This window comes from Mucor mucedo (genome assembly GCF_025094135.1).
Source record: "Mucor mucedo strain NRRL 3635 chromosome Unknown EV154scaffold_69, whole genome shotgun sequence".
Taxonomy (NCBI): domain Eukaryota; kingdom Fungi; phylum Mucoromycota; class Mucoromycetes; order Mucorales; family Mucoraceae; genus Mucor; species Mucor mucedo.
In genome coordinates this window covers 16,743-39,476 of record NW_026252353.1, presented here as the reverse complement: position 1 = coordinate 39,476, position 22,734 = coordinate 16,743, and the positions used below count along the sequence as shown (strand labels likewise).

The 22,734-nt window shown below is 38.0% G+C and overlaps 5 protein-coding genes across 5 annotated transcripts; 3 read left to right on the top strand and 2 right to left on the bottom strand.

Annotated features, from left to right (window-relative positions):
* Positions 1 to 1,393: 1,393 nt before the first annotated feature.
* Positions 1,394 to 3,513, top strand: EV154DRAFT_514366 (pyruvate decarboxylase PdcB). Its single transcript, XM_051602120.1, has one exon. The coding sequence runs from the start codon at positions 1,724 to 1,726 to the stop codon at positions 3,428 to 3,430; it is 1,707 nt and encodes a 568-aa protein (XP_051455897.1). The 5' UTR covers positions 1,394 to 1,723; the 3' UTR covers positions 3,431 to 3,513.
* A 1,626-nt stretch (positions 3,514 to 5,139) lies between these two features.
* EV154DRAFT_514362 (uncharacterized protein) lies at positions 5,140 to 7,455 on the top strand. Its single transcript, XM_051602119.1, has 9 exons — positions 5,140 to 5,262; positions 5,328 to 5,682; positions 5,746 to 5,808; positions 5,861 to 5,984; positions 6,052 to 6,301; positions 6,370 to 6,432; positions 6,495 to 6,599; positions 6,680 to 6,912; positions 6,981 to 7,455. Exons 1-9 carry the CDS (start codon positions 5,175 to 5,177, stop codon positions 7,350 to 7,352), a joined length of 1,653 nt encoding a protein of 550 aa, XP_051455896.1. The 5' UTR covers positions 5,140 to 5,174; the 3' UTR covers positions 7,353 to 7,455.
* A 1,503-nt stretch (positions 7,456 to 8,958) lies between these two features.
* EV154DRAFT_514355 (ankyrin repeat-containing domain protein) lies at positions 8,959 to 10,484 on the bottom strand. The gene is made up of 3 exons (XM_051602118.1): positions 10,292 to 10,484; positions 10,086 to 10,233; positions 8,959 to 10,012 (listed from the first exon to the last, which is right to left on the bottom strand). The coding sequence occupies exons 1-3, from the start codon at positions 10,377 to 10,379 to the stop codon at positions 9,019 to 9,021; spliced, it is 1,230 nt and encodes a 409-aa protein (XP_051455895.1). The 5' UTR covers positions 10,380 to 10,484; the 3' UTR covers positions 8,959 to 9,018.
* A 108-nt stretch (positions 10,485 to 10,592) lies between these two features.
* On the bottom strand, positions 10,593 to 16,482 carry EV154DRAFT_538827 (chitin synthase; the record flags this gene model as incomplete). The annotated part of the gene is made up of 3 exons (XM_051604305.1): positions 10,593 to 13,905; positions 13,965 to 16,283; positions 16,445 to 16,482. The coding sequence occupies 3 exons, from the start codon at positions 16,480 to 16,482 to the stop codon at positions 10,593 to 10,595; spliced, it is 5,670 nt and encodes a 1,889-aa protein (XP_051455894.1).
* Positions 16,483 to 17,056: 574 nt separating this feature from the next.
* EV154DRAFT_275428 (uncharacterized protein) lies at positions 17,057 to 22,728 on the top strand. Its single transcript, XM_051594726.1, has 6 exons — positions 17,057 to 17,113; positions 17,166 to 17,315; positions 17,384 to 18,476; positions 18,540 to 18,774; positions 18,836 to 20,603; positions 20,657 to 22,728. The coding sequence occupies exons 1-6, from the start codon at positions 17,084 to 17,086 to the stop codon at positions 22,664 to 22,666; spliced, it is 5,286 nt and encodes a 1,761-aa protein (XP_051455893.1). The 5' UTR covers positions 17,057 to 17,083; the 3' UTR covers positions 22,667 to 22,728.
* The last annotated feature ends 6 nt before the right edge of the window (positions 22,729 to 22,734 follow it).

Here is a 22,734-nt window from a genome sequence, read left to right as displayed (position 1 = left end):
TATCACAATGTTTACACGCTCCTTGCTTTTTCATATAATAGAGTCTCCTGAGATGGTTTTTGCATGTTTTCATACTACTAACAAATGCTCGTCTTACAATCACACGATTTTATTTTGGTGCTGGTAAAGAAACAAGCGAATTTTTACAGTTCCTTAAATCAAGCAAGTATCAATTATTTTTGCATTCTGCTTGTGTGCAGACTTCATTTTTTGCAAGGCAATAGAGTTGGTTCCTTTTATGTCGTCCTCTGCTGACTTTTTGACACTCATTTTATAAAAAAGTGTAAGGAAGCCACATACACAAAAGCTTGATTTCTATGATACATTGATTTTGTATATGTGCATGCCGTTAAATGAAAGCATGTGAAAATAAAGGAACATCACTATTGCTTAAAAACATTGATCGTGCTAATATCACACGCATTTCAACAAAGCGATAATAGCTTGTCATTTAATTGCTATTCAGTATAAATATAAACTACTATCCTTAACCAGATTTCAACAAACAAACCATTTCTAAAATATTAGGTCGTACAATAAACCCACTCTAGCATTATGTGACGCTTTTGTATTGAAATAAATCATCGTGGAGTCACTTCCGCACCCTTGTGTAACTAAAATATGTTTGTCCTTAAACCCGAGCTTTTTAATCTTAACGGCAATTTTTTTCTTTTATTGCTTTATGTTGTTAATCAATGATATCTAAATTACAGACACACAAAATCTGCGTATCAACTCTCAAATTATTCATTTTTTTTTCGGATATTGTCTTAATTCCATTACAGATGTATAGCACGTGGGTTAAAAAAACGACAGGATAGAACTACTTGCACGATTGAGTTTATCGAATTCTGTGTTATCATTAAAAACTGTAACTGAAAATGAATCGGTGATATCAAGCCATGACATCAATCCAATAAACTTTCAAAATGATTAACTCGGAGCGGTTGAAATTAGCGATATTATTAACGTCTGGACCTTATATCTGCTCATATCGGAGGCCTGAGAAACTAAAATAAAAACAACATTATAACTAATCATTTTCAAAGTTATACATTCGCCTTTGAATATTTTTTAAAATTAAAATAGGTTACCCCATATGATACACCCTTAACTTAATCGGGACAATGCGTATTGTATCAATGAAACATACATACATACATTAGGAGTGCTAAGCACAGTTGACGACAGACCCTCGGATGTACTTAAATGTAAAAAAAAAAAAAAAAAAAAAAGATAAGCATATAAATCCATTTATTAATATACATCTCTTGATGCAAGCACCGACTTTTGTTTATTGATTACCTGACTGTAGGAAAACATTTTAATATCGACCGAAGTTTATAGATAGTAATAGACACTCAGCATATCACTACCACTTTGTTAACATTTAAGACTTTGCACATTCCCGTTATGGTATATGTTAATGGTTCATCAAAAAAAAAAAAAAAAAAAAAAAAAAAAATGCGGTGGTGCAGTAAAAGCTCAAATTTAATATCTATCTTACTTACAACCAGTACCTTTTTAATCATAAACGATCGAATTACATCGAACTAAACCCCCACCACCACCCCACTTCACCCGAAGATAGACTTTTATCTATCAGATAAAGCTACTTGGTGTATGTGCATACTACCTTTAGCGCATTTTAGCATAGATATATATAAAGAATACACAATTAATTATCATTTTTATTATTATCATTTAAACATAAATTTCAACAATGACTTCAGATAACACAAACTCTCTTTCTATCGGTGCTTATATCCTCCTTCGTCTTAAGCAGATCGGCATCGACACTGTCTTTGGTGTACCTGGTGATTTCAACATGCCTTTATTGGACTTGATTGAAGACGATGCTGAATTGACCTGGGGTAACAATGCCAACGAGTTGAACGCGGCCTATGCAGCTGACGGATACGCTCGAGTCCGTGGCATGGGTGCTGTTGTAACAGCATTTGGTGTTGGTGAGCTTTCTGCTATCAATGGTATTGCTGGATCGTACTCTGAAATGGTACCTGTCATACATATTGTTGGTACACCTCGTACCGCTTCTCAAAAATCCGGTGCTTTGTTGCATCACACTTTGGGTAATGGCGATTTCGACGTCTTTTTTAAGATGGGATCTATGGTGACAGTTGCTGCTGCTAACTTGACTCTTGCTAATGCTACAGCTGAAGTTGATCGTGTCATTTTGGCTGCCTATATGAATAAGCGACCTGGGTATATTGCTCTTCCATTTGACTTGATTCATGCCACTGTTCAAGTACCTGTCGAACTTCCTCTTTTGGAATTTGCTGCTCCCAAGAACCCAGTGCAAGTACAAGAGGTCGCTGTAAAGCAAATTTTGTCGGCCATTAGTGAGGCTAAACATCCTGTGATTATTGTGGACGGTGCTGTTATCCGTCATGGACTTCAATCTGCCGCCACTGACTTTGTAAACCGTGCTGGATTTCCTACCTTCTCAACCATGATGGGTAAAAACGCAATTGATGAAACAGTTTCCAACTACCGAGGTATTTACACTGGCGCTGTCACACTTGAAGGTGTCAGAGAAGAGATCGAAAAGGCAGATCTTTTGATCGAAGTAGGATGCATCAAATCAGACTTCAATACGGGTAATTTCTCTTACGGTTTCCAAAATACCAAAAAGATTTGTTTGAACAGCCATGGTACAACCATTGGTCACGCGGAATACGCCGGTGTAGGTATGCATGAACTCTTACCTTCTTTGACGGCGGCTCTTCCCGGTTTGAAACATCAGGCTGAGCTTAGTCCTCGTGTTATGCCAGCACCTATTGATACCAGTAGCAACCAGATCACGCATAACTATCTTTGGAACAAGGTCCCTGAATATATTGCACCTAACAGTATCGTTGTAAGTGAAACCGGAACCGCTGAATTTGGTGTAGCCAACATGCAAAGTCCAAAGGGTGCTACGTTTATTGGACAGATTCTTTGGGGATCAATTGGTTACTCTGTTGGTGCTGCTGTTGGCGCTGCATTTGCTGACCGCAGCCGAAAAGTGTACCTTTTTGTCGGTGATGGGTCTTTCCAATTGACTGTTCAGGAGATTTCAGTATTTATTCGTCAAGGACTTACGCCAGTTATATTTTTGTTGAACAATGACGGGTATTTGATGGAGAAGTTGATCCATGGACCTGAGCGTAGCTATAACAACTTCCAAATGTGGGATTACAGCAAGACTTTGGAATATTTTGGTGGACACTTGGAAACAAACAAGAGCAATGGCAAAACCCCTTCGTTGATTGGATTGGAGGCCAAGGTTGAAACTCGACAGGAATTCGAGAATGCAATGGAATTGGTCAACCAACAACCCGACAAAATCCATTTCTTGGAAGTAGTTATGCCCGAATTCGATTCCCCTCGCGAGCTTTCCTTGTTATGTGCTTTGTCTGAAAATCGTTAATATTACTATTTTCTTCTTCTTTGCAGTTTTTCCAAAAAAAATTATTTGTTGTTGTTAATAAAATAAGTTGTTTTTGTTGTTTAGTCATTCCGCCTTTGTTATTTTTTCTAGTATGACATTGATTCGAAAGTTATAATTTTATCGTCATCCTAGATAAGGTTAAAGTAAGTTGTAGTTCGTCTTTGGAGATGTTCACTATGGTCCAAATACGATATGCATACGTATGTGCTTCCAAATATTGTGAATGTCTACGCCACATTCGGTGACAATAAGCGTTTTGTTTCTTGTATTACATACAAGCTGTAAAGAATCAGCAGATCCATAAAGCCAATTACAGTAGTACGACCCAGTATTGAGTGCATGTTTATTTGGATCATTGATTGTGTACCCCCAAAAAAATGAAACACATTTATACTATTCTTAACACAACTTTACCGAAGCTTTGGGTAATTGTTATATTTCAGTGTCATAGTTAAACAGTGACACAAATGTTTTAGAAACAGGCGTCTTCAATCAGATAGACCAATGCAGTATGAACATTAACTAAAAGCGATTGGCTAAAACTGTTTTAAACCGCGTAAAATTTTATGTACTTCTTTATATCACTAAGTGTTAATTATCGGTGAGCGAGTGATGACTTTTGTTTCCGTAAGTAAAGATGGACTAGTAACCAAGTAAATGATATACTCCATGTAGTTAATTAAATTACTACGTGTATTTGCTGGCAATAATTGCCTATTTCTATCCTATTTATTGTCAAACTGGGTCCTATCTACATGTATTCGTCTGAAGATACAAAAAAAAGAGGTAAGCTTATATTTAATCACACAGTACTCCAGATTTAAATGAATAATGTTTATTCTCACTTGATATGTAACTCAACGGAAAACACAAATTTTAAAAAACCAAGCTTCTCGTAGGGATCAGGATGGTTTATTGTCATTATTATATAAGAATAGAAAAGAGCTCAATAGTGTCTTTTCAAATTGGTTTTTATAGGTGACTAAATAATGAATGATAAATATTTGTTTTTTTTATTACTTTATTGGTGGTGAAATTTTTTGTCGGATATCACTTGGGCTCCCAATAAAAGATATGTTGTCTTGAATACACATTGCTATTACAGATTTACATGACTAATTGTCAAAATTTATTTTTCTAGTAATATCCATAGTATGCATTGATGTGAACTACGTAGAATACAAAATGGAGACTTAACTTTCGAGACATTTATATCAATACACCGTATTATCATAATATTAAAATTAAAAGGGTTGACTGTGTTGCGTATTGTTTCCTTTCGAGGCGCATGTGTTTATTTGTTAAAAAAACACACCAGTTTTTACGATTAAATCAGGTGAGTGCCACATCATGAATTTGTGGAACCAAACAGAGGAACTGCACTTTTTTTGGCAAGGACCGAAAGAAAAATTATTCGGATCCCATGGATTTTCCAAAAATAAATAGACGTGGATAAGCTTTTAAAAATGCATCACCTAAAATCATATTTTCCAGCTCTCGTTGAAAGAATAATATTGATAATTTGCAAGCATAACGATGTAATATTATTTTTCATTATGCCGTATAAAAGAATAAAGATCGAGCGAGAAAAAGAAAGGACCTTTGATGGCTTGTACCCATGTTACACTTCAAAAGGTTCCGTTTTAATATAAATAACAGATAAAAAGGAATGGCCACCTCAATTTTCTTTTATTTTTTTTTTATTTTTTGGGATTAAATAAGCATGAAACTTTGTTTGATTGTTTCACTTTTATTTTTGACAGCCACAAAACCCACCTTATCACAGAGCGTCCAAGCTAGATATGACCCTGGTAGGATCAAACCTCTAACTTCGTTTTTAAGCTCTAATTTTTTCGCTAATTGAATAAACAAATAGCATGTGGTTACTTATCCGACAAGATTTATTGTTTTGGGGGTTTGACAACAGCGGGTACAAGCTTTCCGGATTCTACAATGGTGATGTTAGACATTGTAAATGGTAGTGGAAGCACGTTAGATGAATTAAAAGATCAATGGGTAACTGTTACTACCTTTCCAAACGGACTCGATATCACAACAAGAGCCTATACCCAGTCTATGCAGCTTTCCGATGGTAAAACTTTGCTAATCAGTGGAGGATGGAACAACGATTACACCAATTTAGCTGTACAGACACTAGCGTTCAATGCAGAAGACTTGGGATGGCGTGGATTTGCAAATTATACAGAATATCCTTATGGGGATAGACAAATGTAAGGCAGATGTTTTATGCCGAATATAAATACGTACAGCACCCGACTAATTATTTACTATAGCTATTACGCATCTTCAGTATATGTACCCAATTATGGAGTTGGATACTATGGTGGTATTGAAACGTAAATACACTTATTTTGAATGTTTACTGTTATTAACAGAGCTTTACAATAGTAATTACAATGCTAGTTGGTCTTACCCTGGTATAAATGTATCGCAATACCAAGATGAAACAGAACAATTGCGATATATAGGTTATACTGGTCTTACTTTTTTTAATATTGATCAGCCAGAGAACGTAAGCTTAATGTGTCAATGAAACTTAAACTTACAATTAACTAAATGTATAAATGTCGTATAAATAGCCCTGGTCAGTCTACCCCAACCAGCTTGATAAGCCGAATGTATTTTCCATGTATCAAAGGTCTATTTTTGACTCCAAAAGTAACAGCATCTTTTTCTTCGGTGGTATATATCAAACGTCTTCTCTTAACAATACTTTTGACTATACTTTTGAGAGCTCTGTTTTATTCAACTTAACCAAGGGTCAGTGGGGCACCCAAGGATTTACAGGATCTGGACCAAGTCCAAGATACGGTCATACAGCTACCTTAGGTATTTTAATATTAAAATTAGCATTCCGGATCAAATAACAAGCATCTTTAACAATGCTTAATTTACAGTCGGACCTAATCAAAGAGATGTTCTTATATACGGAGGAACCAACAATAAAAATAATAACAGAGGTAATAGTGACAGAAAAAAAAGTAGCAAGAGTTACCAGTAACAAGTTTACCAATATATATAGCTCTTTTGGATTTTTGCTTCACTCTAAATCTGGATACATATCAATGGACACAACAAAACATTGTCTCTTCCCCTAACGTTGTTTTAATTAGAACTGATCACTCCGGTAAGAACACAAACGTGTCAATTATAGAGAAGTTGATTTATTAGATACTCACCAAACCTTTGCTTTTCAATATAATTTAGCTTTAGTAATAAGCCACGAAACAGTTTTCATGGTTTTTGGAAAAGACTCCTCTGATTCACCAACTTTGTCAGTAGTAGTTTTGAATGTGACAAATCCAACCAATGTAACATTGGTAGATAGATACATTGACCCTAAGGGATCTTTGATACCAAGAATAACGAATTCCAAAGGATCAGAAACGGGGTTGAGCACAGGTGCTATAGCCGGTATTGCTGTTGGTGCTACTGCTGCTGTACGTATTAATGCATGATAGATTACTCTAAAAACATTATTAATTTAACTAAAATTTATTTCTTTAAGGGTTTGCTTGGGATTGGGGCTATAATATTTTTTATTTTAAGAAAGAAAAGGGCCGAAAAGAAAAAGCGTGAAGCATTAGAGGCAGAAAAACAAAAAGATCAGCAAATCGAAGAACCGACGCATGTTAATTGGGTAGAACTTGAAAAGTATGCGGATGCTATGAGCCCTACAAGTCTACCAAGCCAATTTACCTACTCTCCTCGCCTAAATGATGATTCAACCACAATTGTCAGCAGTAGCCCAATAGTAAATAAACCAAGTCCCATGCTGATTCAACAAGGGTTAGATTATCAACGTCCAAATGCCATTGACGAAGAAGGCCCTAGTGGTGTAGCGAGATATCCGTCTTTACAAAAACCCGATGGTGCATAATCAGTAGTAGCATAACGAGTTCTTTATCTTATGGAGTGGAACATATATCAGTAATAATTTTTATCTTAATCTACAATAAAATCAAACCACAATATAACTTTAATCTAAAAAGGGAACTTTACTGATCAACTTGCCATAAGAAATGTTTTACATTTTGGGTTAGTCTTATTGAATAATGAATGTTTAAGGATGCAAGTCGATTTTTTACCAGATTGAAAGGAAGTAATTCTTGCTTTTTACTTACTATAGCGGCTAAAACAAATACATACATCAGCTGTTTATATGCGACTGATACCAGTGAGTCTTTTTCGATCAAGATAATAGATTTTGACACATGGCTCGTGATGAAGGAATTGCATATTACTACATATAAGGTTTAAGGGATTTCCCATTTATCTTATCACCACTATTTTATTTTTATTGTCATAACTATTCATTTAAGTTCTCTACCCGGGCCTACTTTTTAGCAATTTTTTAATTTTGGACAAAATGTAAGAAATGAATTTTCGGACAAACATTGCTTTTTTACCTGTAATGATCTTAATCCTTAATTAAAAGGAAACCGTGTTTGATATGGCGATACGATAATGAGAACATATTAGGCTTATTGTTTAGTTTTCTTGGGTTTAAAAGCTTCTGGTCTTCCTTCGCCTTTGAGATTATCATCATATTTCTGGCAGCATTCACGTACCTTTGCCACACCTTTTCACATTTTTGGCAGCAAAGAACTCCACTACCTTGAAGCCGGATCTGATCTTCCCGGATAACAATCTATTTCAATCCTTCCTTATAAAAAGGATCCCCTTTTCCATTTAATAAAAAGATATCTAGTTTTAGTCTCAAATGATTTAACCGTTTATTTCTTGGAATATCTCATGCATTGTTCATTGATTATGTAACAAAAATACTTGAAAGACGAATCCACATCTATTGGATTTCTGGCTCCAATATTTACTAAATGTTCGAATGGTAAGTCAAATAAAGTCTAAAAAAATCTACGCTTATTCACAGACGAATCAAGATTTAACCTAACTTCAATATCAATTGTAAGGGGATTTTATTTCAAAATGATAAACCTGCCAAAGCGGATGTAACACTTTACGTAGTACATTTGATCATAGCTTTAAGTGGAATGTCCATCGGTCTTGAACACAAAATAAAAATAAAAATAACGTTTGAAGTAATTCTTATTGGTAAATCAAAGGTAACGTAACTTTTCTGCGTCCAACAATTAAAGCTGATTATTTCAGAAACATACGGTGGGTTACATATGGATTATTGCAGCATTAAAGTTAGGTTGATCAATAAGGCAGTAAATTTACTATTTCGCGGTGAACAGCCAGAACTGACCGAAACAGGATCTAGTGTTACCGTCCATAGAGTTGACTTGGTGAGTTATATTTATTGTCATCACTAATAAAAGTTTCATGAAGGATATTAATCTGCGGTCTTGTTTATCAGACATAGGATCACAAGTTTATGCGTGTATTTTATAAATAGTCCTCATGAAGTAAAATCATACCCCTTTTATTAAAGGTATGTTATACAACATATGAGTTTGAAACTGCAATATGACAACTCCTTTGTTTTCTTTTTGCTTAATTAGTCATAATCTAAAGAAAGGAGTAGTTGTTTTTTATTTACAGTTAAATACAATTCAGAAGAATTATTTTTTTGACCATGCAGGAGTCCACCTTGAAAAAAATCCTGTTTTATGATCGTCTGTTTTCTTTCCAATAAAAATATCAGGTCGAAGATCATGGTGTTCTTTACGATGAATACTATCCAAGGAATGACGCCCAACTTCCTTGCCAAATCCGCTGAACCAGCCTCGCTTGGTTTCTGGCTGGTCCATGCTATACCGCATCGGGTAATCATCAAATGTATGATCTTCTTCTTCCTCGTGATCTGATTCGTTAAATGAAGATGATGTACTATGCGTATAATTTAGACCGGTTGGCGGTGAACAAGGGGTGATATAATCAAACCTTGAAATGTCCTGGGAATGACGCTCAAGCTCGCCATTCTTATTTGTCCCCAAATTGTAGGCTCGCTTCTCTAATGATAATAGATAGTTATCTTCGTCATAAGTATTTACAACACCATAACCATAATAATCTTGTCCTTCAGAACCGTCCGTTGTTGTAGATAGACTTGTCGCAGGAGAAGATGGTATAATACGAGGGCATTCATCAGAAGAGGAATGGGACGAGGGTATGCTAACATAACTTAGTGTAACAGAGTTTTCATCCACAGATGGTCTGTGCGGTAAACTCCGCTTTTGAGTAAACTCATAAGGCGTCATGGTCAACAAAGGTGGCGGCGGAGGCGTTGGCGGCAAAGGCTGTTGTTGCCTTCCTTCAAAGATAGATGGCATACTCGGTCTTCGCTTCTGTTTATCGGTACGTTTATATAGGCCGTCTTTTTGCGGTTTAACTTTAGCGGCTTTTAATAGGTGGACGATTTCGGTTTCATGTTTCGCTTGTGCGACGTCTAATGGCGTGGAACCATACTTATCCTTGAGATCCACCGTCGCATAATTTCGTAGTAAAAGGTCAACAATCTTAATGCACCCATTAGCACACGCCACATGAAGAGCAGTGGATCCTGTTGCTCCTGGTACTGCTTGTGACTTGTCGACACAATGTTTCTTTGACCATCTATAAAATATGTGACAGGTCAATATGCATCTTTGTGCGTGTAATATTATGATTCAAGTGAGTTGCTTTTTACTTTTGCATATTGACATCGGCCCCTCGATCAATGAGGTATTGAACAACAGCAATGTTGTTATCGCTAATGCAAGCTAATTGTAATGGCACAAAGCCATTCACAGTCGAGTCAATGGGTACACCATGGTCAAGAGCAAATTTTACAAGGCCTATAAAAGGGGAGTCTTTCAATATAAACAGGAAGTCGATAGCAGCAGTATTATTTACCGACATTGCCAGTAATTGCGGCCCAATGAAGACCTAACATAGTGTCTTTTAATTTTTCCTTTTTCACGTCATGGCTGGTAGGTAACATTTTTTCTTCGTTTTTATGCAGTGAAAAAAAGAGCAACGAAGAAGAAAAAAAGAGGAATGAAACATTGTTATTTTAGTGCGGAAGTTTTAAAATATAGGGTTTAATAAAAAAAATGGATAATTAATAATGAAAAAGCTTTGCGGTTGAATAATGCTGTGTATATTTTTTTTGGGGCTGATTACATGTAAGAAATAATGGTATAAATAGAAATAATTAAAGACGACCTTGTAATATGTATTCGATGCTTGTATTGATATATTCCTTCTTGGGAGTCATATCAAAGCCAAAGAAAGCACTCAATTGTTCTCGTACTTGCTTCTTAGTGATACTCATTAAATTAGCCGTCTGAAGAATATTTCGAATCTCGGATAAAATTTCTTCATCCGTAGGGAACCCAGGCGGTGTCATTGGTTGCATACCGCCTTGCGATAAAGGTATAGAGAATTGACTCATGGGTCGCATCGGCATTTCATATTCACTTTGATTGGCTCCAGGAATCATCATGTGCGGTTGCGCTCCCATCATACTACCTCCCATCATGGCACTGGAACGATCGTACATCATGCTACCATTTCCTCCTCCCATCATGGGTGTAATATGTCCACTGGTAGCATAATCCGGTCCAAAGCTATGTACAGACATTGCTTGAGAGCCTCTTGGCATAGGCGGTGTCATCATAAAATCTTGTGTAGCAGCCCCTCCGTATTCAGAACCCCCAATGACAGATCCCGTGAATCCCATCGGACTCTGTGCTCTGTTACCTCCTCGTTTTTCGTATCCAGCAACATTAGTATCTCTGTAGTAATCATATTCACCACCTGCTTGACTGCCACCGTATTGTGTACGGCTATCGTACATGGCTGATTGATTATTGCGAGATCCATGTGTTTGATAGCTCTTGTAAGTATTGCCAGTGACACCTGTCTCTTTACTTCCTGTGGACCCTAATTCCCAAAGCTCTTGTTCATACACACTCCATTTCTTTAGCGGGATCATCTTTTCGTCAAACTTTTCATCATCAGCAACAATAATTTTCTTTTGCTTTTTATCACCAACCACCACACGCGTATTTCCCCAAGAGAAATCGTCGAAATGCCAGAAAGAATAGATGGGCAAAAAGAAGGAGAAGACAGGAATAGCCAGGATATAAAAGATCATCCAACCTATATGCTGCCATTGGCGTTTTAAGATAAACAAGATGGCTTGCAAACCGTAAATACCAGCCAACATACAAAGCGCCAAAATAGGAATAGGACCCGATTTAGAAGCAATTACATAAATTAGATATACGAGATAAATAACAGACACAGGTAAAGTCAGGGTACCAATCAAATCGATCAAGACTACGAATCGCATTGAGAAACAACAGAAACCACAAAGATCCGGAAGCAACACAACCTCAAATAGATTGTGAATCGTAGAATTAATCCATCGACGACGCTGTGATAACAAAATTTGCCAGCGATCTGGGGCCACAGTCTTACATTGAGCATGCGCGGTGAATTTCATTTTGTATTGAGGGAAATGCTTCATCATCAATGTGGTAAGGTATCGATCTTCACCCAAATGCAACAAGTTCTTTTTGTGAAGTGTATCAACATGATTATCCGAGTAGTCATAAATAACCTTAGGAGAAATAATAAGCGGCTCATTTTTTACTGGAGTACGGATACGGTACATACAGAAACAACCAGGCAAACAAGTAACAGACCCAAACAGTGACTCAAACGCTTTTGCAAGATGATGGGAAATATAGTATTCGTATACTTGAATCATGGTAGTCCAAGATCTATCTTCATTAACCAATTTCGTTTCACCACAAAGACCAATAATACGACCATCGTGCAACATACGAGAAATCATATGGTTCAATGCATCTGCCATAACTTCAGTATCGGAGTCCACCATGAGTATGTATTCATAAAATGAAGGGTTCACACCAATTACATTTTTGATTTGATGATACATTTCCAATTCAAGTGGAGTCATTTCACTATCAAAATGAACCTTGTTCAAGAAATTCATACATATCATTTGAGAATCACGTTTACCACGATTGCCAGGCTTGGCACGTTCAGAAGCTTTACCGACCTTGACAATCACAACATAGGGGACAACATGACCTTCGCATTCATAAAGACCAGAGTAGACTTTACCATAATTCAATTGCTTAGAACCTTCACCAATAGATTTGAACATCAAGGGCTCAGGATCGTTTTTAGTATCATACCCTAAAACGTCCAGGACGATACGAGGTGTAGGACGATCATTACCACTACCCATAATCATACCGTCAGCAATAATGTAAAGTAATTTACGCTTATCGTCATAGTTCATGACAGTCAAAGAGTCAATGGTTTTTTTGAGAGATTCTTCATCCTCAGTATAACAAGGGACTTGACAAATAACAAATTTATCGTGGTCTTCCGGCGTAGGTGCACCACCAAACTGAAGTGCTGCCAAAAACTTGACGACAATAACAAAACACATGAGAACAGCAGCTGTCAAAAGCATATAATTCGTGAACATACAGCGTGCAGAATCTCGTTCATCCACATCACCGATATAAAAGAAATTGTTGAGACAGTTCAAGTTCATCTCTTGCTCTTCCAGAGTCATCGAACCACGATATTGATTCCATTTATCGGTAGCGTCTGTACCACTGAACTTGGTAAATATTTCTTCTACAGTTGGATTTAAAAAATGATAGTCTGTGGCAGTAGATCCAGAGTCAAAGATTTTGCTGGTAGACATGTAGTCATTGATATCATACACTTTGCCATTAATGGCAAGTGCTAAACGACTCCAACTTTGATAATCGGCATACAATTGATTGATGGGAACAACTACTTTACCCTTTCGATAAAGCGTCATGGTAGGGATGAAGTAATCCCAATACCAACGAGGATCGGCCAATTTGGGTAAAGTGGGCACCGTACGTTGATCGCCTGAGTTGTGTACAAAATTAGCCAAGACAATCGTATTATTAGGAATGATTTTGATATTAGCAGAATTGACCAAGCCAGCACATGCCACAGTTAAGGGTGGGGGGACAGAGTAAGAGACGTCTAAACCGGCGACTTGAGACATTAAATCGGGGGTACCAATATAGGCGGAAGCACCATGCTGACTTTTTGCAAAATTGGTAATATCGTAAACATGTCCACGGACACTGACATACATATCATCGGGTGTACCGTGTGCTTGAACATTAGCACCGGAAAACATATTTCTTGTTCCAGGGCAAATAACCTCACCAAGACCAACAATAACAAAGATGGTAATAGCAGAAAAGAAGAAAATAATAATACAAAGTGTCACTTTTTCACGCCAAGCCATTTGTACATCTTCACGCTTCATTTTACCAAACCAGCTTAAGAAGGGAGATGGAATCCACCATGTCATTAACCAAACAAATCGGATCCACCAAATACGAACAGCTGTAATTGGCATTTCTTCTACAGATTCGTTTTGCGGTGTGTGATAGTCTTCCACCATTTTACTCATGTCCATATTTGGGCCAAATCTACAATAAAGTAACTGTTAGGTATAGTTTGTAGGAATAATTTGTATTTTGAGTCTTACCCGTCTGAAAGTCCTTTCATTCCCCATTCAGACTCTTCACCCCATTGACTGCCTTCCATGTCACGTTTCATGCCATCGTCACTATCCATGTAACTAGCGCCATCTTCAAAGTGACCACCTTGACCCATATTACCCATATACACTGGGTTAGGAGGCAATAAACGACCATCTTGATAGTGACCTACAGGAACAGCTGCAGCGGCAGCAGCTGCTGCATTAGCCGCCATATGTTGATCAATATGATGAGGTAATTCTTGTTTAGCTTCTAATCCTTTAGCACGATCACGTTCTTCTTTTTCAGCAGCACGTAAACCATCTTCCAGCTCTTTCCAGGTTTCGTAAGAGAACCAAATCATATCATGACCAATAAAAGCTTGAGGCTCAACCCAGTTCATGATGGCGCGCACATTTTCAACTTGTTCTCTCTCGGGCTTTGTATGATCTATTTGTAACGAGTTTACAAAGTTTTCGTATCGCATCAGGAATTCACCAAAAGTATAATAATTAGCGTAGTCTACAGCACTACGGAAGGTTAAATCGGGCAATAAGAATGCACGGACTTGGGCTTTAACACGTTTAGGGTCAAATACGTCCGGTGATTGGGTATCATTGGGTCGGATATGAATAATATTGTAGATACGAGTATCAGACATGGTATAAAATAGATCTCGTAAAGTCATGTAGAGTTGATCCATCACAGTAGTAACTTGCATATTTTGATAAGCATCTTCTGCATCATGAATTAATTTTTGTTTTCGCATTTCATCTGCATCGGGTTCTCCACCTTCAGGAATGGCTGGGTCTCGCACATTATTGCCACGACGTTTATTAGGTCGTTTCATGGAAGGTGCACGAGTAGGCTTACTTGTCAATTGTGCCTTAACAATGGTTCGGTCGTCCTTAGGATGGGATTCGGTTGCCATAGCCGAGCTTTCAAAAAGGTTGGAAACAAATGTGTTAGTACTATTCTCTCGCAACAGGCTGACAAAATCCGGCGAAAGATCGTCCAAATTCTTTTCCAAAAAGGAGTCCACGGTGTAATGCACACAGCCAGAAAAATGGTTGATACCGAATGAATATGCATGTCCTGATTTGGAAAAGGATGGATGCGAGCCGTACGTACGCTGAACATTAGCCAAAAAATTTGCATTGGTAGCATCTGTAGCTCCAGTTTGGTATTTGGCACAGTCTCGATCCATTGCACCGACAATACCTCCGAGCCCTAAAGCTGCAGATTTGTTCACGTTTTTCTGGGTATCTTGTTCTTTGCCGATCAGTAGTTCAAGACAAGCAGAGTTGTCCATAGTAATTATTTTGGGAAGTGGAACACCGTCGCGCATCATAGCGCCACCCATGCCTTCAGTGTCGCTGAAACGTTGGTCGATGATAAATTGATTAACCCGTTCATTAGCAAAATTAGCACAGAATTCTTCAAATCCATTTGATTTAAAATTTTGGAAACCAAATTGATCCAGAATACCCACGAAATTAGCAGGTTCACCATCATTATAACATATTTTGGTATTTAAAGTTTCGACAATCCATAAAAACAAAACATGGTAAAGAGCCCTTGCTAAAGCATCTCTTTGCTCAGTTGCACCTTGAGTGTTTAAAAACATTGTGCATAGTTCTTTACGGATCAATCTAAGCTTGTAAGTCAATGATTGTTCGAGTTTTGTAGGTGATACACCTAATATAGCGGCGACTACTTCCAAAACATCATGATTTCGAATACAACATGCTTCCTGTGCTTGGTTTCCGGCGTCGTTATCATCTTGAAATTGAAGGTTACCAATGTGTAGAATAGCGGCCAATAACTGGAAGATTTGAGTGACAGTTTTTGCTTTGAACCCACAAACTTTAAGAGAACTCTTGAGATCGGCAAAAGCAATTTCATCATTGATTTCAGGTACCTTGATGGTTTTGGATTGAGCAAGATAATTGAAAGATTCAGGAGGGAAGTTGATATGAAGGGCTATTTGTTCTTCTTGGCTTGTACCGGCCAACAGTGAATAAAATACATTGAACGATCGTTCTTCTTTGGGAACAAAAGTAATTCTTGATTTATCAAACGCATAGGTCAAAGTTTTCGCTCCAAGAATACGACCTCTTTCGGAAAACTGCAGCTCTTGAAACATACCATACTTTGAAGCGGAAGAAGTTTGTAGGGTTTTGGTATGACCAAAAGCTTCAAGAATGACAAGCGAATTTTGAATTTGTTGTTGTAATTTTGTTTCTTTTTTAGAATGGGTTGATAATAAAAGGATTTGGTTCAATAGATGTGATCTTGTTGTACTTTTACCAGACCCAGTTATGCCACTAATAAGAAATAAGAAAAAAAAAAGGATTAATTTTGTATGTCCAATAATAGAATTGCCCTTATTATATGTGTGTATTATCTCTTCTCCTCTGCCCCCCTTTATGTTCCTGGTAAAATAGAAACCAGACCAATTGCTAACCCCGACTGAGAAGCTTTTTACCTTAATATGATACTTTGATCTTCACCCGTTCTACGCATATGGAAGTAAACCCTCGCAGCTAGATCATAAACATGGGGTTGCATAAAAGACTTATTCTCTGCAACATTTCTATAACCTATATCAGCATAAGATTTGAGAGTAACATCATTTAATATTTCCAAGGGTTGATATGGATTGACAACAATCAGATTAGAGTGACCAGAGCGAGTATAAGGTTGATTGCGCTTAAATCGACTAGACAACAGATTTGTGATACTATCTTCCGTAGGTGGCTGTTGTTGCCCGTTACTTAGCAAACATGTCAAATCTATACGGGAATCGTCTTGCATTCTTTCTTGATCAAATCAAGTTCAAAGAAAAAAAGATAGCAAAGGAAGAAAAGACCAACGAAATATAAGAAAAGAAGAAGAGAAAATCAGATGCATTTATTATAATATTCACCCTGTTTTTTAAACACTCTTTCTCCTATTATTTGGTGCAACGTTGAATTTCTTTTTGGCTACACACTGCTATTTTTACTTTCTCCCCTTTTTTGGCTCTGTGACTGTTCATAGGAGTCGCCTTCCAAAAAAAACAAAGAAAAAGAGACGCGTTAAAACATTTTTTTTATCACTTTGGAAAGGGCACGAAAAGGAAAAAATGAAGATTTACGAGTCCATCAGCCGAAAGGTATCCAAAAGAATGAAGAACCTCAAGTTTATAATCTCATAATCATGTCTAGGAACTAGAGGAGCGGTTCAAACCACTAAAAGCCACCTTTTCACCTTGGCCTTTTGCAGTAACCTCTATCAAAGGTATCAAACGCCGCGAAACTACTCAAACTGGGCAGGTTAACTACATTGTTGAATTTAAAGATGGTCAAACTAGACAGGTAAACTAACTGATAACAAAGAACACCCCTTCTTTTTCTCCTAACTATTTTTTTTTTGTAAAAAATAGATCCCTGCAAAAAGTTTAAATGTAACCAAAAAGAAATTAGTTGAGGATTTCGAACTTCAACGATTTCGTGATTCACAACAGCCTGTCACCAGGAAACGAGCCACCAATTCCTTCAAACCTAGAATCGATGCTAAAAAGAAAGCTCGTCTCCGAGGCAGAATCGGCAGCAACGATGACAGTGCTCCAGCGAGTGTTCCAAGCTCAGACAACAGTGACAGCGACAGCGAAGATGATACACGCGCAGTATCTGCCACCCGAAGCGGACGAAAATCTACTCAAAGTAAGACTTATCAAACCGAATTTTACGCTGGAAAATTAGGCGAGAAAAAGCGCAACACACAAATACTTCATGTTCCTATACCAGAGGATCCCAATTTTATTGCGCATCACTCAGAACTATGTTATCGTTGTAACGAATCGGGAAATCATAAAGGTCCTATTGATGTACCCGTGGGCACTGACGCTAAAAAACAACGCTTATTATTATGTAAATCATGTTCATATTCGATTCACAATAACTGTTTACCTCAATTTGTCAGCCCTTTTTTTGAAAACGGCCAAATGACCTGTGTGAAATGTCAACGAAAAAACTCTTGTGTTGAATGCCACAAAGCCATTCCTGGAAAAAACGATACAAAGCTAGCCTTCCGGTGTAATTTTTGCTTTAGAGGATTTCACAACAAATGTATTAAAAAGGGTGTGTCGTCTGATCTTATCGAAGAAACCAAAGATACGGACCCAGAAGCCATTTACGCGAATGGAATTTGTTTTGAGTGTGCAAAATTCGGTCAAAAGCATGGGTCCATCGTTGCCGAAAGAACAGTGAACAACAAAACCGAATTTTTGATAAAATGGAAAAATGTTTCTTATCGCCACACAAATTGGGTATTAGAGAGTTGGATGCAAGGAGCTCAGTCCACTGCCTACAGGGCTTATATCAAGAAACGTTCAGAACAGGACTTTGTCACACAGAACGGCATTCCTATCGAATGGAAGACTGTGGATAGAATTTTGAATGTCGAATGGTTGGATAAGAGTAAATTGAAAGCAAAGAGAATTTTGGCTGTGTATAAAGATACTAGTTATGAAGACGGTAAAGAGATTCTATGAATCGTATTCTGAAGATTATCTATTTTTAACATTATTCTAAATTTAGCTGTATGGGATGATCCACCTACAGAGGATGAAACTGAATTATATCCAGATTACGAAATTGCCCTCAAAAGATACATCCTAGCCAGTAAAGTTAAGCCCCCAATCGGTGTTAGACAGTTGATCTCTGATGTGCGTAAAAGTGCAAAGACTGAAAGTTACGAAAAGCATGAACTTAAATCGCAACCTGGATTTATTACTGGTGGTACTTTGATGAAGCATCAACTGGAAGCATTAAAGTAAAATATGCCCTCCGCCCCTCCCTTTTATTTATTAGTATACTAACAATATTAATATTAGCTGGTTACTATATCAATGGGAAAACAAGCAATCATGTATCTTGGCTGATGATATGGGATTAGGAAAGACGATTCAAATCATTGGTTATCTTTATACATTGTATAAAAAATTCAACATATATCCGTTTGTGATTGTTGTACCCAACAGTACCGCCACCAATTGGATCCGTGAATTTAATAAGTGGGCGCCGGAAATGGTAGTGGCGCCATTTTTTGGTGGCCAGACCGGTCGTACATTAGCGATGGACAATGAAATCTTTGACAACCGAATTAACATAAAATGTCATGTTGTTGTCACTACGTATGAATCGTCAATGGAATCAACAAGATTACAAAATATTTTTTGGGCAGTCATGGTGGTGGATGAGTCACAACGTCTCAAGAATGACCAATCCTCATTATTTAAAACTCTCAAGAACTACAAGGTGGATCAAATTACTCTGTTGACAGGCACTCCGCTTCAAAATAATTTACGGGAATTATTCAACATCATGAATTTCATTCAGCCTAAAGACTTTCATGGTAGTGAAGCGGCTGGATATGCTGACATGACAAAGTTGAAGGTAGATGAACTTCATAGTCGATTAAGACCCCATTTCTTAAGACGTACCAAGGAAGAAGTGTTAAAGACATTGCCACCAAAATATGAACTGATCGTACCTCTTTCCATGACCCCCTTACAAAAAGAAGTTTACAAGCAATGCCTCAGTAGAGAAATTTATGAAACATTGAATCTTGCCACAGGCTCCAAAATTCAGAGAGGCTTATCCAGTATTTTCATGAATTTAAGAAAGGTCTTAAATCATCCTTATCTTTTAGATGGTGTTGAAACAAGTCACCCCACACCTGAGGAGACCCAAAGTGCTATGATTAATGCTTGTGGAAAACTAATGTTATTCCATCAAATGTTTCCTAAGCTGAAGGCTGCTGGACATCGTATCTTGTTATTCTCCACCATGACCCGTGTATTAGATGTTTTAGAAGATTATATGACATTTGAAAATATTGGGTATGTTCGTTTGGACGGTAGTTGTAATGAGCGTAGTCGTGTCAGAAGTATCGATGCCTTTAACGCTCCTGGCTCAAAGATTGACGTCTTTCTACTTTCAACCCGTGCTGGTGGTGTCGGTATCAATTTGACTACAGCAGACACAGTTATTATCTGGGACTCAGACTTCAATCCTTATGCTGATTTACAGGCCATTAGTCGTGCTCACCGTATTGGACAAACTAACATGGTGCTCATTCTTCGTTTAATGACTCGTTTAACCGTAGAGGAAAAGGTACTTCAAATCGGTAAAAAGAAAATGGCCCTTGAGCATGTCGTAGTCGAACGTATGAAAGAAAATGAAGAGGATAAGATTGAGGACATTGAGTCCATTCTCAAGTTTGGTGCCGAAGCTTTGTTTGCCGACGATGATTCCACAGATGTGCAGTATGATTCTGCCGCGCTCGATAAATTGTTAGATCGTGAAAGATACCGTGAGGCAGCAATTGAAAATCAAAAAGAAGAGATTCGTGCCGCTGAAGAAGGAAAGACAAAGGAAGCAGAGCAAGGTGTGAATTTCTCCTTTGCTAAAGTATGGAAAGTAGATGGTTCAGTGGAGGAGCTTCCGTCTGATGAGGATGGTAATCAAAAAGACGATGCTTCTTCTGATTTCTGGCAAAAGTTCCTTAAGGAGAAAGAGATTGAAGCAGAAAGGAAAAGAGAGGAAAAGCGCCTAGCTGCAGAAAATCTTGGTCGCGGTGCTCGTAAAAGAGCAGTGGTTGTAAGGCATATCATTTGTTATGTTTCAACTTTTCAACTAATGATTTCTCAAAGACTTATAGTGAAACTAAAGAGTCAATGCCAACAAAAGACAAAGGTTCAACTATCTTAGATCCAGAATTTATTTTTGAGGAAAATGATAATGAGGAATTGGAAGATTTGGAAGAGAAAGCTATTGAACAACCTAAACAGAGGCTCTCAACTAAAGAAATTGCACCCCGACCTGTGATAATGCATGCCGAACAAAGCTCTTTCCAGAACATATCAAATTTTCCATCAATTCCACTCGGCCGATCCTATCAAGAAAACTTATATACTGATATGTTTAATGTATCACTTCCATTTTTTAATAGAATGAAAAACATAGCCAGTAAAGCCTTCCATGACAACGTTCACTTAACCGAAGCCTACCAAAATGGTACGAAAGTGTTATACAGCGAACTGGACAAAGCTATTGATGATCGATTTATTGAGCGTGACTTCGTTGTCCAATTTAGAGCTGGCTTAGCAAGAAATATTGATCAAACTGTGTTGCAAGGTATCTTTAGATCGCAAATCACTTTATTACAGGAATTGAAACACCGTCTCAATGTCTTTATCCGCAGCGAAATGGAAATGCATTTTAATAATCTGTATGCCATGCGGAAAAGAATACCAACGACTCAGCACCGTGATTATAGATTTTCTGGAGAACACGACCGTATAAGACGTGAAGATGAGCAGAAAAACTCCGAGGCCGTGTTTTCCAATCAACAAGGCCGAGGCAATGCAACAGATAATCAAATGCATTTTGGTCTGGTCCCAATACAAAAAAAACCGGCTCAGCAACCTGTGCCCCATCAACAACATGCTGGATTACTTGACCGACAACAAGTGCAGCAAATTGCTTATGCCCAAAATTACGCTCAAAATGAGGCTCAACAGCGAGTTCTTGTCCAACAAGCTGCTGCTCAACAACAACAGGCTGCTCAGCAACAGGCTGCTCAGCAACAGGCTGCTCAGCAACAGGCTGCTCAACAATATGCTGCTCAACAATATGCTGCTCAACAACAGGCTGCTCAACAACAGGCTGCTCAACAACAGGCTGCTCAACAACAGGCTGCTCAACAACAGGCTGCTCAACAACAGGCTGCTCAACTTCAGGCTGCTCAACAACAGGCTGCTCAACAACAGGCTGCTCAACTTCAGGCTGCTCAACTTCAGGCTGCTCAACAACATGCTGCTCAACAACATGCTGCTCAACAACATGCTGCTCAACAACATGCTGCTCAACAACATGCTGCTCAACAACATGCCGCTCAACTACAAGCCGCTCAACAACAACATGTTGCTCAACAAGAAGCCCGTGCAAAGGAAGAGCAGCATCAGCAACTTTTGGAACGTCAACAATCTATTGCGACGCAGCAAGCACAGAAACAAGTCTTTGAGAACGAGCCAGAAAAGCAAATGCCAGAAGCTTCCCTGCAGTCTCAGTCTTCTGCTCCTGTGCAACCATTGACACAACTTACCCCAGAGATGGCTTTGGAACTACAAAATTATCTCATACAGCACCAAGGACAGCAAGTTAACTTACAAGATTTCTTTAGCAGCATGTCTAAGAAGAGTGAAGAAGAAAAATTGAAAGAGGCAGCAGCAGCAGCAGAAGTAGCAGAACAACATCGTCAGGCCGAGGAAGCACGTAATGAAAAACTGCGGGTGGATGCGTTAGCCCGCGATATGATTTCGACCAGTAACACACACCTTAACTCCCAAAACTCGTCACCTAGACCGCCATACGAAGGTATGAATCCACCGCCTGACCCATACCATGTTAATATAATGGGAATCGAAACACTCTCCAGAAAGAATGCCGAATACTTTCAAAATGTCAGTCCAGAAATGAAACGCTCTCTATTTAACGCACCACCTCCTGTTCCAGATAAGCATGCAGTTGATAATTTTGAAAAAACCGCTTCTGTATCCCCTTCACTAGTATCTCCTTCTACATTAAGCCCAACCCAAATTGAACGAAACTATCAAGAAGCGATACGAAAGCTTCAAAACACAAATCCAAATAATCAATAAATTATGGATAGGGCGTTTCGCGAACAATAAATTGTATTAACCAAATATTTTGAAACAAAGAACTTTTA